Raw genomic sequence first — 16,642 nt, 5'->3', positions numbered from 1 at the left:
TTTTTTTATAGAGCTGCATTATTCAGGTAGACTTCACCAAGCCAGAGAGGGGTGAGCTGGGTTTTGCTCTGGTGGGCGGAGTCAACGGGAGCGTTCTCAGAGTGAAGGATATTTGTTGCGGAGGGGTGGCCGAGCATGATGGGCGTCTGCGAGTGGGAGACATCCTTTTGGAGGTACAGTATGTGTGGTATTTCGTCTTGACCGACTGCTTTAAAGTCACCATATATTTAAGTAGGTGCACTTATTTTTGTAGGTTGCCCAAATGTTTATACGCTCTCCTACTTGTAAGTCGCTTTGGATAAAATCGTATGCCAAATGAGTAAATGTAATGTAAATGTTGTAGGTGAATGACATCATTGTGTCAGGACTTGGCCAATGTGAAGTGGCAGATATTTTGAGGAAAGCAGAGGGCACAGTTCAGCTGACGGTATGTAGGGACATCCTACCCATGTCAACCTGCTATGGATCTAGCACGCCCGGTGAGAGTTCTCAGGAATTAACTACAACTAAATCTGCAGGTCAGCAAAGCTTGTCGTTTTTTACACATCCATAGAAAGATAAAACAGCGGAAGACACAAAGAAGTTGATAATGAAATATATACACAAGTTAACAAACTAGTGATATGTCTCTAGTACCAACACTGTGCTGGGTCATCACGCATAATTAGAATTTGTGACTTTTTAAACATCTAATTTTTACCATCAAATAACATTTTCTATTCATTACTGTTAAATCAGCCATTGGTCACCCTTCTTTCTAGATATTGTTTCAGTACCACCATTAAAAAGCCATTCATTGGTTAACCAAGGGCTGAACATTCTATTGAAATGTCAAAAAATGTGGTTTGTAATAATGTTTTGAGATATATTTTTATGTAATGCAACAGTGAAATATTAAGATGTGGTTGTGATGCTTTCTTTTCCAAGAAATAATATGATACATTTTTTTTCTCATCTTAAAAAAGATATTCATATGTTTTTTTGGTAACACTTCAGTATAGGGGTCAATATTCAGTATATTCTCACTATTAACTATTAACATGCCTATTATTGGCATATTGGCTGTTTACTAGTACTTATAAAGCACGTTTTCTGCATCACCATATTCTACATCCCTGATCCTACCCAGTCCCTTAATCTAATAACTACCTTACTAACTATTAATAAGCCACAAATTTACAGTTAATTGGGGAAAAAGTCATAGTTAATGTTTTGTTACTAGCGAGAATTGCCGCCTTTATTGAAGTTTGACCTTTTTTTTTTTATTGCGATGATTATTATGATATTGCGTATTCTATATTGCATTATGCAGCAAGTTATCACATTTATTTTAAGCAATATTATCCAACCCTACCAAGGAAGTTGTCAGCGAAAAAGTTCACAGAAAACCATTTAATCGTGAATATCTCCTTTTCATGTCTCATTTGCAGATGTAACAGCACACAAATACACACACACAGACGTGTCTTTCCAAACTTCAGAATGTCTTGGAGGAGAATGTGAGCAGGTACTAAAACCATTTTAACCATTTCTTTTGTGAGCACAATAATACAAATTTTGTAATGGATACTTGTTAAAGCAAAATAACTCCCCTCCTAACACAGAACACTAGACATAAAACATGTATACAAGGAAACTGGACAACGTGTTACAGCATGTAACGTTTACCATAAAATTTGTTGGCAACGCCTCCTATTGCTGTCAGCTCAGAGGAAACAGGTGAAACTCGGATGAAGTGTAAGCTAAGTTAACTCATCGCCTGTCTCTTCTTTCTTTCTCTCTCTCTCTCTCTCTCTCTCTCTCACACACACACACTCTCTCTTGTTCTTGTTTTCCTATAGGAAAGTCGAAACTGTACACCTACATGTCAGAGGTGTTGCCCATCTCTGAGAGTTACAGACATGTTACAGGAAAGGTGAGTGTCATTGAATTATTACATTTTTGTCAGTCCTGCTACGTTATCCCAATGGCCACCGGCAGAAGCCCTTTAATAACCTGTAATGAATAGGAGTTCAATTTAGGAGGATTTTTTCTACTACAATGTGTAAAATAAAATTTTCTTAGGTTACTGGATTTTTTAAATAGCTTTCAAAAGATATCACCACAGGGAGGCGCTATAGAGTCATTAATGAAACTCAAGACCGAACCGACAAATATCATCCCTTTAGTTTCTAGTTGGGTTGACCTACAAGCCGCATTTGTTGTAGTACGTAGCACTTCCAATTAGCAGCTTTTTTACATTTTAGGTGGAAAAATCGCAGGAAAATCAGCCTTGCATGATAACAGGCCCCGGAACGTAGCAATGTGGTCAAGGTCTCTGCTCATTCCTGCCCCGTACCCCCTTCAGGACAGACACCCAGAAGCAGCATCTGGAAAATTCTGCCATGAAAAAGCATAGCCAGTCAGACGGCTGGAGCAGTGATGAGGAAGACGATGATGGAGATGATGAAGACAGAGCGCCGCTGCCGTCGCCCCCGGAGACCATCCCACATACAGGTACATGAAAGTAGAGTGTATATTATTATAATGTATGTATAGAAACGTAAAACTATGAACAATGGCATTTTAAACATTTTATAGTGATTCATTTCATATTTGCATATGATCACTTTTTTACATTAAGGTGAAGTGATCGTGTCAGAACAGGAGCTTGCCAGTCTTGCAGTGATATCTCCTCCTAAGAATGGCCGGTACTCTGGCTCCAGGGTCAAAGCCCTCATCCAGTCTCTCGAACAGCTGGATAAGCAAGATCTGATCAAAGAATTTATGGTATGTTTGTGGTCTAAGTCTACTGGATGTATCTTCATTACACTGATAACATTAGAATGTATTGAAAAACTGCATATCCAACAACTGATTCATATTTTGTAGGATTTTTTAATATTTAAATGTATTAAAATGCTCTCTGCTGTTGTTATGTTTAGAATACATGTGAAATGTTTCAAGTGTGGGAGAATTTGTGTTACTTTTCTTCCAATAGGCTTTAGAGCATTTGAAACCCTCAGACAACTGTCTGGTTGGAAAAGCCCCTGAAAACCGTGAGAAGAACAGATATAGAGATATCCTGCCCTGTAAGTACATCTGCTTCTGAAATGCAACACAAAACCTTTCATTTATTCATTTCATTCCACAGTTGTTCTCTTTGTTGGGATTTTTATTGCCATTTTACAGTTTGTAAGCCTCATAAAAAGGATTTTTGCGCTCTGCATTTTCACATCATTTAGAAACCACACAGACCACACCGTCAATAATTGCCAGGATTTCTTACAATGAAATCCTGTAGCCTATTCTGAATTTTGCTGTGGAATCGGTAAAGGAGGTTTTCGGTAATAATAAAACCAAATTACTGTCATGTTACTATGGTTTCCTGTTTATCAAGATGTCACAATAGAAAAAAGAACACTACTGTTAAAGGAACAGTTCACCCAAAAAGGAAAATTCTTTCTTGATTTACTCACTCTCAGCTACAAATCTGTATTTAACCCTTTGTTTTGATGAACACAGAGAAAGATATTTGGAAGATAGGTTGTTACCAAACAGTTCTTGGCCACCATTGACCACCATAGTAGGAAAAAAAGCTTTTTTAATTTCTTTGTTCTGTTGAACACAAAAGGAGATATTTTGAAGAATGTAGGAAAGCAAACAGTGTTGGAGCACTTCTGACTACCATTGTCATTTTCCCACTATGTTAGTCAATGGGGTCCAATAACTGTGTGACCATTCTTCCAAATATCTTTCTCTGTGTTCATAAGAAACCAAGAAATGTATACAGATTTGGAACAACTAGAGTGTGCGTAAATGATGACAGAATTTTCATTTTTGGGTGAACTGTCCTTTAAGTGTTATAAATGAAACTATAACCTCAAATATACATTTGTAGCCAGGGATATATTGAATTATATTATTTGAATTATATACAGTATGTATTTGAATTGTATATTAGCATTTTTACAGTGCACTGCAACAGATATTTTTGTAGACAGCAGATATGAGAAGTAGAATAAACCCTATATACATTTACTACTAAACAGCGGAATACATGACAAGGCAATTAAATGAAACACAACCAATCCCTGATTATTTACTCCCGGGTGTCCTACCAGAGCCGGGTGCTAGATTACAGCGCCAGTGTGGACATTTGTTTGACTCGCTATTTCACACTCTATCCGGCACCTCTTTGCGGCTTTCCGGGCCTCCTCACCCATGTGGTGCCGTTTTCACACTGCGGCTACGGTATCCAGTTTTTGCTGCCGTGAGGTGTGTGTTTGGCCTCTCTGTTTCAAATATAACCTATAATGCTGCAAAAGTCAAACAGGAGATGTGTGACTCACCGATCCGCTTTCACTAGTAATGGGAAACATCCCTTCGTGTGAGGGGTCACAGGCGAGTGTGATTTTTTTTTTAGTTGGTGGTTTGTATATGGAGGCTGGGCTGTATTTGCATTAAAGAGAGAGTGTGTGTGTGTGTAGAAGAGGGCACAATACAGTTCTTCATGTGTTCGCGGGAGGCAGACTGCCCTAGCTTGGCCTGGAGTGTTTGTTTATTATCACGGCAGCTCATTGGGCTTCTGTTCCCTGAATAAAGGGTCCAGGATTGAAAAGTGTGAGGCCCCTGGGATTTAACCACTGTTATTGCTGGAGGCAGTTCAAGGGCCGCAACCTTCTCCGGAAAGCCTGATGCCACCCATTGTGGAGTCCGCTCCGCACGAACGTACCTACTCCCAATAACGTACACTTCCTCCTCCACATGTGCCCCCTCTGTTTTCTCTCTGTTTGCTCAGTTTTTAAACTCTTTCCTCTTCCGAACTGTTGAACATGTTTTCGCAAGAAGGCCCCTTGCTGAGAGTTACAGACAAAACTAGCGTGTGAGAGACACCGTGGAGTCTGTCCACGAGATAATACAACAAAAATCTTTCATGGTACACGACATTGCAGATTCCTGGGCATGCGTGTAAACAGGCTATAAATGAAAAATTGGGAATTATTTATTGCCGTTTAGTGGTATTCACCTGTGCTTGATGCATCTATGGTCTGAAAATTATACAGTGCAAATTTATTTTCTTATTCTGTTTTTTTGCCTTTCTTCCCTGTACAAATATTTAAGTAAATTTAAATTTATGCATGCGGCAGATGCTTTTATCCAAAGTGACTTGCATTGCATTATCCTATACATTTTTGTTTCTAAGTACGTGCAATCCCTTGGGATCGAACCCATGACCTTGACGTTGTTAACACCATGCTATTAACACTGAGCTAAAAGTAATCATTAATTAATATATGTTTATTTAGTAAGAAAAATTACCTAAGATATCACAGTCATATTTTAAGTAAAAAGTCTTCTGATAAATGTGTTAATAGTAAACCAGTTTCTGCTAAAAACAAGAAAAATATCTGCCAATAGGGTAAACATTTAAAAACCTCACTGATTTGGTAACATACAATAAGGTTGTGTTTCTTAACATTGGTTATTGCATTGGTTAACGTGAACTAACAACACTTGTTTAAGCTTTTATCTAAGTTCATTTTCATTTCAACATACTTATGTCTAATGACTTATTACTAATTTTAAAATATTTCATGAAATAAAAATTGTCTGTCTCTATGTTCATGTTTATTTCATCATTTTGTGTTTTTATTATCAGAAGTATCTGTTAACATGAGTTAATTTACAATGGCAACCTTATTGTAAAGTGTTTATAATTGATAACATTTTTGAAAACAGGAAATCTTAAATCTTTTAACTTCTCTCGTAAATGTATCTTGATTTAAGAATATTTAGATAAAAGACAAATCTTTTTTTGCAGCGTAAGGGTAGTTATTGTTGAAGTAATAAATCACAGTTGCATACTTTATAGTGATCATTTGACTAAAACAAATAAATGTTAAATAAATTCAAATAAATGTGACTCATAAGTAGTAGTAGTATTAGTAATAGAAATAGTAGATTTCAAAGTGAAAATAGTAATGATATTTTTAAGAACTAATATCAGTTCACCTTGTGGGATGTGTTTGGTCCATTGTCTCAAGATTTATTAAGCTACAGCAACAAACATGACCACCATGTGAATACTGTAGAACACTCGTTCCCTTTCTGTCGGTCTCTCGACGTTGTGTCGAGAACGACAGATGGGGGTTCGCCCTTGAGAACCAATCAACTCTGACTACTATAGAAAAGGCCAATGAAATTTGGCGAATGCAATTTGCATGCCGGGCTCCGCCCCCGGAAATCCGGTATAAAAGGAGGCCGGCGTGCAGCATTCACTTACCTTTTGTTCTTCAGAGCCATCGCTCATGAGTACAACTCAGGATTCAATCCTCTACAACTACACGCTGGTGCTACGACGTGTTACAGCGGATCGTCCCTTTCTGCAGCGACCTTCCCCTGGGCGTCTCGGCGGTTCCGGAGGTGTTAGAGATTTTTTCTAAAAGTCCTTTTCAGGACTGACTGAGCATTCTCCAGCGCGGCATGTCCCGCTGTTCTCTTGGGTGCGGCACCCTCATCGAGGAGGGGGATGGACACGATCGCTGCATTAGGTGTCTGGGCGTCCAGCACACTGAAGCAGCGTTCGTTGACACATCTGCCTGCACTGCGGGCAGATTGTCATTCAGAAGTTGCGGTCACGGGTGGCTGTCTTCCTACGGGAACCAGCCACCATTTCGTCTGCTACCCGGGCTGTGACATCTGTGGCTACGGCCCCGATGACCACCCACGTTAGCAGCGTTAGTGATACGGGGAACTCTGCGAACGTAAACCCGCCAGCCAAGTGCTCACGGGCCGATCGCACCCCGATTCGCTCTTCTGAACGTTCCCCAACCGGCGGTGGCATACCGTCCGGATCCTCACGCACACACTCGGAAACGATGTGTGACGTAGATGAGATGTCGCTCGCAGCATCGGAGGGAGACTGGCATCCGACTCTGCCGAATCCAAACTCCACCCCCAGCGGTCGAGTTCAGGAGGAAGCAGAAGTGATGTCATCCGTGCTAACCCGGGGATGCGTGGTTCCCGAGGTCGGTGCGCGGTGCAAACCGCGCCCACCCCGGGTGCCATGTTTTTCCCGGAGGTGCATGAGGAGCTGTGTAAAACTTGGAACGCTCCTCTCACGGACCGTTCCAGTGAAACCAGCTCCGGCTCCCTTACTTCCCTCGATGGTGAGGTAGCCAAGGACTGCGTCGAGATCCCCCGGGTGGAACGTCCGCCTGCGGTGCACCTGTGCCGCGGACGGCTACCACCTGGGGGGGGATCGACCACTCCTACCGTCCAAAGCACGTAAGACTTTGGCATCACTGGTGTCGAAGGCTTGCGATGTTGCGGGCCAGGCTGCCTCCTCTCTCTATGCCTTGGCCATCCTGCAGGTCCGCCAGGCCAGGGCGTTGAGAGGGCTCCACGAGGGTAAGGCCGACCCGGGTATAATGCAGGATCTCCGTGCCGCCGCTGACAGCGCTCTACGGGCGGCTAAGGCGGCGGCACGGGCCCTGGGTCGGACGATGTCCACGGTAGTGGTCCAGGAGAGACACCCCCGGCTATACCTTGTGCAGAAGAGTGACAGCAAGGAAGTCCGCTTTCTTGATGCACTCATCTCGCAGGGTGGGTTGTTGGTAACACCGTCGAGGACTGCGCTCAGCAGTTTTTTGACGGCGAAGCAGACAGTGGCAATTAACCACATTTTTTTCACGCCGCGACTCGGCCGCCTACAGGCCTCCGAGATCTCACGTGACGTCTGCTTCCCTGCAACCCAGGACCCTTTCGACATCGGCTCCGGTTCCTGTGCCCCCACAGGCGGCACCCCGGAAGCAGAGGTCGAGGGGGAAACCTCCACCCCGTCAGCAACCTCCTCGCGAGAAGGGACACTGACGGGAAGACCCCAGGGAGAACAACATCGGGCCCGAACCTTCACAGCCACGGCTCTGATCGGTCGGTACGGGACGACTCCTGCCTCGTCACCAAAGCCGGGCCCTTGTTAGGGCTTGGCGCCCACTTACTCACTGAGTTTTCTGTTCTCCCCGGGTTTACTTGCAGCCGATCGCACACTCCACTGGACTGTGCTCGGCGAACCGACCTCACACCCTGGCGAGGCGTGAGGTCGTACACATATACGACAGCCGTCACCACTCTCAAACCGACAGTGCGTGCCGTTGTCCCGCCAGGCAGGTAAGCAGGCGGAGCAAAAACCTTCCCTCCGGGGACTCCCCGCGACATGGTTAGCTCCGCCAGCCGACGAACCACCCCCCGTGGGAATGATGAAGCAGACCGTCCCCTTGGTCACCCTGTCACAGTCCCTGGGAGCTCGAGAGCTGCCCACACTGTCTCGCTGGCTAATGAGGGCGGTCCGTCTTGGTTACTCGATCCAGTTCGCCAGAGACTCACCCAAGTCTCGGGGCATCATCTCTCCCTCTGTCAGAGGCAGGGACGCCTCCGTACTTCGGGTAGAGGTCACCACCCTTCTGGAAAAACAGGCATCGAGTTCGTCCCTCAAAACCAAGATGTTCAGTGGGTCACCACCCGCACTTCATCGTTCCCAAGAAAGACGGCGGGTTGCCCCCAAAGGCTGCGTACCCTGAACAGAGCACCTTTACAAGCTGCCATTCAGGGTGCTCACACAGAGGCGCGTCCTGACATCTATGAGGTGTCAGGATTGGTTCGTGGCAATCGACCTGAAGGACGCTTACTTTCATGTCTCGATCCTCCTCGACACCGACCGTTCCCACGGTTCGCGTGCGAGAGGCGGGCATATCAGTACAGAGTCCTCCCTTTCGGTCTGTCCCTGACCGCCCTTTCTCCCTGAGAGGAGGAAGGCGAGCGGGTACTAAACTATCTCAGCGACTGGCCTATCTTGGCACACTCGCGAGATCTGTTATGTACACAAAGGGACCTGGTGCTCCGGCACCTAGGTCGATTGGGACTCCAGGTCAACCAAGAGAGGGGCAAGCTCTCCCCAGTGCAGAGCATCCTCTTTCTCGGTATGGAACTCAGCTCTGTCACCATGTCGGCACACCTGTCCGCAGTTGTGCCCAACCAGTGTTGAACTGTCTGAAATGAACATTTTAGGCAGACAGCGGTCCCCCTGAAACAATTCAGAGGCTCCTGGGACACATGGCGTCCTCGCGGGCTAATACCCCTCGAGTTGATGCACATGACACCGCTCCAACACTGGTTTCAGAGTCGAGTTCCGAGGAGAGCGTGGCACACCGGCAGCAGGCGCATGGTGATGCTGCCCTGCTGCCGACGCACCATAACCCCTAGTCTTTATGACTTTTTCGACGGACTCAGGTCCCTCTGAGCAGGTTATGAGGCAGGTCGTGGTGACGACTGAAGTCTCCCTGCAGGGGTGCGGTGTAGTGTGCAACGGGCACGCAGGTGGGGTGTTGGACGAACCCCCGCCTGCGCTGGCATATCAATTGCCAAGAGTTGTGGGCTATGCTACTTGCACTGAGCAGGCTACGGCCTCTCGTGCGAGACATGCACGTGCTGTTCCGAGGACAGCACTATAGCTGTAGCGAATACAGATCGTCAGGGTGGCGTTCGCACACAGCAGCTAAACACAACTTGCTCGACGCCTCCTCCGGTGGAGTCAACAGGTGACTCGTTCCCTGCAGGCCACACACCCCGGGCAAACTGAACTAGACAGCCGACGTGCTTTCTCGCCAGTTTATGCCTCGTGGAGAGTGGCGACTCCACCCCCGTGCAGTCCAGCTCATTTGGAGGCTGTTCGGGTAGGCCCAGGTAAAACCTGTTCACCTCCCGTAACACCACCATTTGCCCGCTTGATAGTCCCTGCCCTCGGCACGGATATCCTTGCGCACAGCTGGCCGCGGGATGGGCGGAAGCACACCTTCCCCCCCCCAGGAGCCTTCTTGTACAGACTCTGTGCAAGGTCAGGGAGCAGGAGCACCAAGTGTTATTGGTTACACCACACCGGTCTAACCGCACTTGGCCTCAGAGCCGATGCTCTGGACAGCGACTCCCCCTGAACCATTCCCCTGACAGAGGACCTGCTCTCTCAGGGGAAGGACACGTTCTGGCATCCCAGATCAGACCTCTGGAACACCCATGTCTGGTCTCTAGACGGGACGAGAAGATCCTAAGATGGCTACTCCCCCTATACGGCTGAGACCATCACCCAGGCTAGGGCCCCATCTACTAGGCGGTTACACGCCTCTAGACGGTGCCTCTTCTCGTCCTGGTGTCTTTCTCAACGAGAAAGACCCACTGAGGTGCTTGATCAGGATTGTGTTCCCCTCCTCACGAGACTGGAGACTAACATCTCCCTTCCACACTGAAAGTGTATGTAGTCGCTATTGCCACTCATCACGACTCAGTCGGTGGAAAGTTTCTAGGGCAACACGACCTGGTCACCAGGTTCCTAAGCAGCGAGAGGGCGGAATCCGCCTCATCTCCGCTCCATACCCTCTTGGGACCCTAAGTGGTCCTGGGGAGCCTCAGGGCCCCCCAAAGAGCCCCTCGGAGGTTCCGATCTTCCTCATAGAGTAAGACGGCCCTCCTGACGGCGCTCACTTCTTTCAAGAGGGTAGGGGACCACCGAGCATCCTCCGTGTCCCTGGATTGCCTTAAACTCGGCCCTGGAAACTCTCACGTTATCTTGAGACCCAGGCCCGGATGCGTGCCCAAGAAGTTCCCACTACTCCCTCCGGGGCCAAGTGGTGAACTTGCAGGCGCTCCCCATAGGGGAGGAAGACCCAACCCGATTAGTGTTGTGTCCAGTACGTACTGGACCGCACGCAGAGCTCTGAAGCTCTGACCAGCTCCGTGTCTGTTGGAGGACAGCAGAAGGGGAAGGCTGTCTCCAAACAGAGGCTGGCGCACTGGGTCGTGGACGCCGTTACGACGGCATTCCGATCTCAGAATCTCCCATGCCCATTGGCAGTGAGGGCTCACTCCACACGGAGTTTAGCCACCTCCTGGACACTGGCAGAAGCGCCTCTCTAGCAGACATCTGTAGAGCTGCGGGTTGGGCTATGCCCAAACACCTTCGCAAGGGTTAACAACCTTTGCGTAAACCCGGTGTCAGCCCACGTCCTGCGTGGCGACATGTAGGACTGGCATCCGGGGGGGCGTATGCCTGCGAAAGCACCTTTCCACCCTCTAACAGGTTGGGTCAGTGTGCTATTTACCTTTTCTTCTTACCCGAACACATCGCTAAGAAACTGGTACCTCACCAGCCTCCCTTCTTACCCAGACACTGGTTAAGAATAGGCATTCCATCCATCACCAAACAAGCACCCCCTGGGGGCTGGCTGGGCAGAGCAGCCTTCCCCCTTAGGCCGGGATACCATGTGAGCTATCACAGATAGCTCTAACCGGACCTAGTGCTACCGGACGTCTGTAACACCCCCTCCGTGGGCTGTTCCGTCTGATGTATCCTCATGAGAATGGTTCCCACTCCTGGTAACCCATGAGCTTCCCCAGGTGGGCCTCCACCTCGCGGTTAACTACTCAGTCCGCACGTTCCATGCGTTCTCCTCCAAGGACGAGACCATACCTATATCCACCATATTCCTCCCCACGGGTAGGAGGTGGCCTCTGTAGCGCTTCTCTGATTAAGAGTCGCGCTTACCCGGTGTAAACTGATCTGGATGGCCTCTCGCCTATAGAGAGCTAAGGCCCCGTCCGTGAAAGTTACCGGTCAGGGCTGTACCCATCTTTCTCCAAGAAAGCTCTGGAACCCCCCGACCACCACACTGGAAGGTTACAGTCTCACGAAAGCTTCGAGATGACACGCCCAGGCTTGTTACCGTCGCTTCGCTAGAGATTGTGACGCGATACAGCGTTGTGGCGTTTTCCATAGGCAACCCCATCTGTCGTTCTCGACACAACGTCGAGAGACCGACAGAAAGGGAACGTCTTGGTTACGTATGTAACCTCAGTTCCCTGATGGAGGGAACGAGACGTTGTGTCCCTTATGCCACGAACACGTATCGTATTCTGCTGCAGTTTGAGAGGTCTCAGGCTCTTCAGAACAAAGGTAAGTGAATGCTGCACGCCGGCCTCCTTTTATACCGGATTTCCGGGGGCGGAGCCCGGCATGCAAATTGCATTCGCCAAATTTCATTGGCCTTTTCTATAGTAGTCAGAGTTGATTGGTTCTCAAGGGCGAACCCCCATCTGTCGTTCTCGACACAACGTCTCGTTCCCTCCATCAGGGAACTGAGGTTACATACGTAACCAAGACGTTTCACCCTGTGTTGACTCCTCTACACTTTCCAGAATGCATAACCTTGAGATAAGCTTGTTTTATTTATCTGAAGTTATTTTTTGTAGCTTGGGACCATGTGTTCCTTCTACTCTATAAGGTAAAGCATCAACGGTCTTACAATGTTGGCAGTCTCCTCATTAAAGGAGCAGAGCCCTCATATAAAATCTTTTACTGGGTTTCAAACAGGGCTGTCACAATTATTAAATAATCACCTCAGTGCAATTATTTGACGTCATTGCAATTATTTCAGATCACCGCAATTATTGTAAATCCTTCGAAAACAGGGGTGATCTGCAGCATCTGGTGGATTGTACATCACAGTCCTTGATCTACACTTACTGTTACATTCAAATGATATTTCTCCATCATTTTATAATCTTGACAGTCCTAGTTTTGAATAAAATTAGTTTTTATGAAGACATATATTTGAATGTACTTTAATGTTTGTTTGCTCATGCATTGTTTAAATGTTGAGTTTTCTTTTATCTTATACAACTGCCAAATGATACAACATGCTTGTTGAAGCAGAAATATACCAACATATGCCACATCTTGATATTTCAAGGTGTTTCTGTAAATTATGATTCATATTGCCTTATTGCAGATATTTGTGATCCAATGTTTGTTTCTATCTTTCTTTCTCTATTCAGACGATAAGACGCGCGTTCCCGTGGGAGAAAACAAAGACTACATCAATGCCAGCTACATTCGTATGAAGGTGGGCACAGAAGAGTTCCTCTACATCTCCTCTCAGGGCCCTCTGCCCGGCACACAGGATAACTTCTGGCAGATGGTCTGGGAGAACAAGTCTGATGTTATCGCTATGATGACTCAGGAGGTGGAACGCGGACGTGTCAAATGCCACAAGTATTGGCCCGAGAGGCTCAGTGTTCCCAAAGAAACTGACCGTTACCAGCTCATCCTGGACAACTACCAGATGCTCGGATATTTCCACATTAAGATCATCAAGATGGTGGAAAAGGAGGTAAGGAGCGTGTACCTGAAGGAAATAATGCCTCTTGTCCCCAGAAAAAGTTTCTGTTGTAACCCTTGCTAATAGTGAACAAGCATTTTAAAGAGTAAATATTACAATGTGCTTAAAATTACATTTCACGCAGTGTGTATTGTTGCTGAGTGTGAATTTAAGCAGTTTGCATAGTTGTAAAGCCGAAAGCGAACGAATATCAAAGTTATTGGCTTGAGAAAAAAGTGTCGACTCTGAATCATGCGAACGAGTCGTCTGTCGTTCTAATTTCAGTTCCGGTTTGGATTTGTCATTCTGTATATATATACATATACGTTCCATTTGCGACACTACACGCGGTAGACCAATCACAGTAGAGTAGACCATCTGACCAATCAGAGTAGGCTGACAGAAAGGAGGTGATTAGACAGATGAACGAATCATTTGAGAGTCAGTCAAGAAGCAAGGTAACTGCCTATTCTTAGAAAATTAAAGTGTTTTTACACCGTGTATGTACATGAACTTTCCGTTGGACACTCCATAAACCACAGTAGGACCCAAAAAATCACAAAATATTTACTTTTTAATGGCACTGTTAGGTGAAATGGACTTTTGAAACGCTGATAAATATTATTGAATATTTTCATGTAGCATAAATTGAAATGAAATGTAGCAATATCTCTGCTTAAAACAAATGAAAAAGATTAAAATGATGATCAAATACGTGTCTTTGCCAGAGTGGAGACGTTCATTTAGTGAAGCATCTGAAGTTCACCACATGGCCTGACCATGGCACACCTCACTCCTCCGAGCAGCTGGTGTGTTTCATTCGCTACATGAGAGCCGTACACTCTAAAGGGCCGATCACTGTCCACTGCAGTGCAGGCATTGGTCGAGCTGGAGTCCTCATCTGCACTGACGTCATCCTCAGTCTCATTGAGAAAGATCTGAGTGTAAGTCAATCAGTACCCGGAATTACAGCTAATATATGTGTATATGTGAAAACATGAGCAACATAAGAAAAGAATGTTATTTAAGATCACCTAAATGTGTGCGATTCTGTTTTGTGACTGTAGATTAATGTGAGTGACATCGTAAAGGAGATGAGACTTCAGCGACACGGCATGATTCAGACCAAAGTGAGTACATACAGAAATGTTCAGTGGGGTTAGTTAATGTGATGATGCACATCATGTGCACAGAGTCACATGATCTCTCAGCCCATGGACAAGTAGGAAACCTGACAGTCTTGCGCTGATCACAGGCCAAATGGTAGATTCTAGACACATTCTGGCCAACGTGGACAGGTTTCGTGACTTTCTCTCAACCTCAAGCATGAAACATTGGAATATAATTATATTCCAAGAACGCATTATTAATTTTATGGTTGAAAGAATAAATGTGGTTTTGGCCGGATTATGTGAAATATTGGGTGCCGTGAGTCTATAACTCTCTAAATTGAAGAAACATTCAGAAACCTAAAAAAACAAGTTTCTCTTTGTAATATTAATAAAGTTTTTGTTTCTATTCATAAGATTAATGATTAGGGTAATGGATTGGGTGGCAACATCATGTCCTGGGTCCCGAAGCCAAACAGTAATCAGTGTAATTCTCATCTAAAATGTGGTTGAGAAAAGCTCCTTTGCTCTGCATTTATTTTATGGGTTACTCTCTGAATGCATGGATGATCCCGGAGAGGATTTTGAGACTACTCTTCTTCTCTGATTTCAGGAACAGTACCTCTTCTGTTACAAAGTCTGGCTGGAAGTCTTGCAAAGCATCTCACTTCTTCATGGTAACCACTGGCAATCTGAAACCTCTTCATGTATGAAGCCTTAGAGTCTTACAATGGCTTCCTCATGAAGAAAACAACAATCGGTTGCTGTTGCATGTTAGAATGGTGATTTTTGTGTGTGTCTGATACACAGTAGTATGACCACTTGTTCAATAATCAAGTATTGAATATATAAGCAATAGGCAAGACATATTAATTAATTGTGCAATGTCTGATTTATATTTTTGTATGTCTTTTCGTCACTCTGATAACAATGCTGATATAATAGCCTTTACAGACTCTTAGTTGTTTTGCCTTGGATGTGTGGTAGTTTTGTTTTTGTTAAGATAAATGATGCATATTAGTCATTCATTCAAATTAATACCGTAGATGTATCCTCAAACCACTTGCATAAATGACAAAATGTATGCTATGAATTCTATAGGCTATTATGCAAACCTAAATATACACATTTTGTCATTTTCTTCCAGTTTCATATCAACTAAAGTGTTGCATTGTGTCTAATCTAAGTTGCTGTATTTCATTTATAAATGCTATTACACTCGTCTGAGAACCAGCTGGTAGACATTCTCAAATCAATTTTAGTGAAGTGCCTTTTAATTTCTGGTTGTGGGCAGCCCACGGCTCAGCTCTCTTGATCTGCACTCGCTCTGATTAAAGCCAGCTGTTTTACCTCCTCATTGACAGAGAATAGAACAGGAAGAGGTACCCAAAGAAATCGCTGTGATTTGGAGAGACAGCATTTTCCTCTGCTGTTTGTGAAGCTGTGCTTGTTTAGACAGAATCCCTCTGAAACCAGTATTTTGACTTTGGATGGCACATCAAGTATTTGCACATACGGTACATGTAATAGATGCTTGCTGTAAGCATCTGCTGTCACAATATTGAGCAACACAAACGCGTGAATGTGTTAACAATGGCGATGGACCAATATTCTGTGATATTTTAGTATTCCTCACTGTTTTGCGACAAATTTACAGCACAATGATTTGCAGCACATGAATGTCTTAAACTGTTTATTTAAGAGAATCGGAGCACATCAGAGATGGTAAACCGTATCATCAGACTTAATGTTATTTATTTCTATGATTTTCCACAGGCTTTGTAAAAAGACGATGCAGTCATTGTATTACTATATTAATGTAAACTTTGTACTTGAGAGCTAAGTACTGTATAAGCTAGTTAAGCACAGTTATGATCTTGGATGTATCACACGTGTATTAATCTATCACTGTAAATGTTTTTACAAATAAAAATAGCACAATAATCCACTTCATGTCTCACAATTATCATCTTATTCAAAATCAATCAAATCGACAGTGATATTAAAGTGATGGTTCACCCAAAAAAGAAAATTCACTTTTATTTCAAACCTTTAAGACTTTCTTTCTTCCTCAGAACACAAAAGAAGATATTTTGAAGAAAGTTGGTAACCGAACAGCGCCATCACCCATTCACTTCTATTGTATAAGGACACAAAAGCAATGCAGGTGAATGGGGGCAGTTAACAACATTTTTCTAAATATCTTCTTGTTTTGTTCTGAGGAAGAAAGAAAGTCATACTGATTTGAAATCACAAGAGGATGAGAAAATAATGACAGAATTTTTATTTTTGGGTGAACTATCCCTTTAATTATTTACTGAAGCAGTCAGAAAGCTCAAAGCCATG

The 16,642-nt window shown here is 44.8% G+C and overlaps 1 protein-coding gene across 3 annotated transcripts in view; it reads left to right on the top strand.

Annotated features, from left to right (window-relative positions):
• The window catches only part of ptpn20 (protein tyrosine phosphatase non-receptor type 20), a 34,405-nt gene extending 18,161 nt beyond the window's left edge, over positions 1–16,244 (top strand). For all 3 annotated transcript variants that reach the window (XM_056761092.1, XM_056761094.1, XM_056761093.1), the window contains 11 exons: positions 12–173; positions 344–518; positions 1,431–1,507; positions 1,842–1,915; positions 2,348–2,496; positions 2,624–2,769; positions 2,981–3,071; positions 12,865–13,199; positions 13,916–14,131; positions 14,255–14,317; positions 14,910–16,244. In XM_056761092.1, the coding sequence (XP_056617070.1) occupies positions 12–173; positions 344–518; positions 1,431–1,507; positions 1,842–1,915; positions 2,348–2,496; positions 2,624–2,769; positions 2,981–3,071; positions 12,865–13,199; positions 13,916–14,131; positions 14,255–14,317; positions 14,910–15,017 (1,596 nt within the window). In that variant the 3' untranslated portion in view covers positions 15,018–16,244. The remainder of the gene's footprint in view (positions 1–11; positions 174–343; positions 519–1,430; positions 1,508–1,841; positions 1,916–2,347; positions 2,497–2,623; positions 2,770–2,980; positions 3,072–12,864; positions 13,200–13,915; positions 14,132–14,254; positions 14,318–14,909) is intronic.
• The last annotated feature ends 398 nt before the right edge of the window (positions 16,245–16,642 follow it).

This window comes from Triplophysa dalaica, chromosome 11 (assembly GCF_015846415.1).
Source record: "Triplophysa dalaica isolate WHDGS20190420 chromosome 11, ASM1584641v1, whole genome shotgun sequence".
Classification (NCBI taxonomy): Eukaryota; Metazoa; Chordata; class Actinopteri; order Cypriniformes; family Nemacheilidae; genus Triplophysa; species Triplophysa dalaica.
Note: the sequence above shows the minus strand (reverse complement) of the source record. Positions and strands in the feature narration are given on the sequence as shown.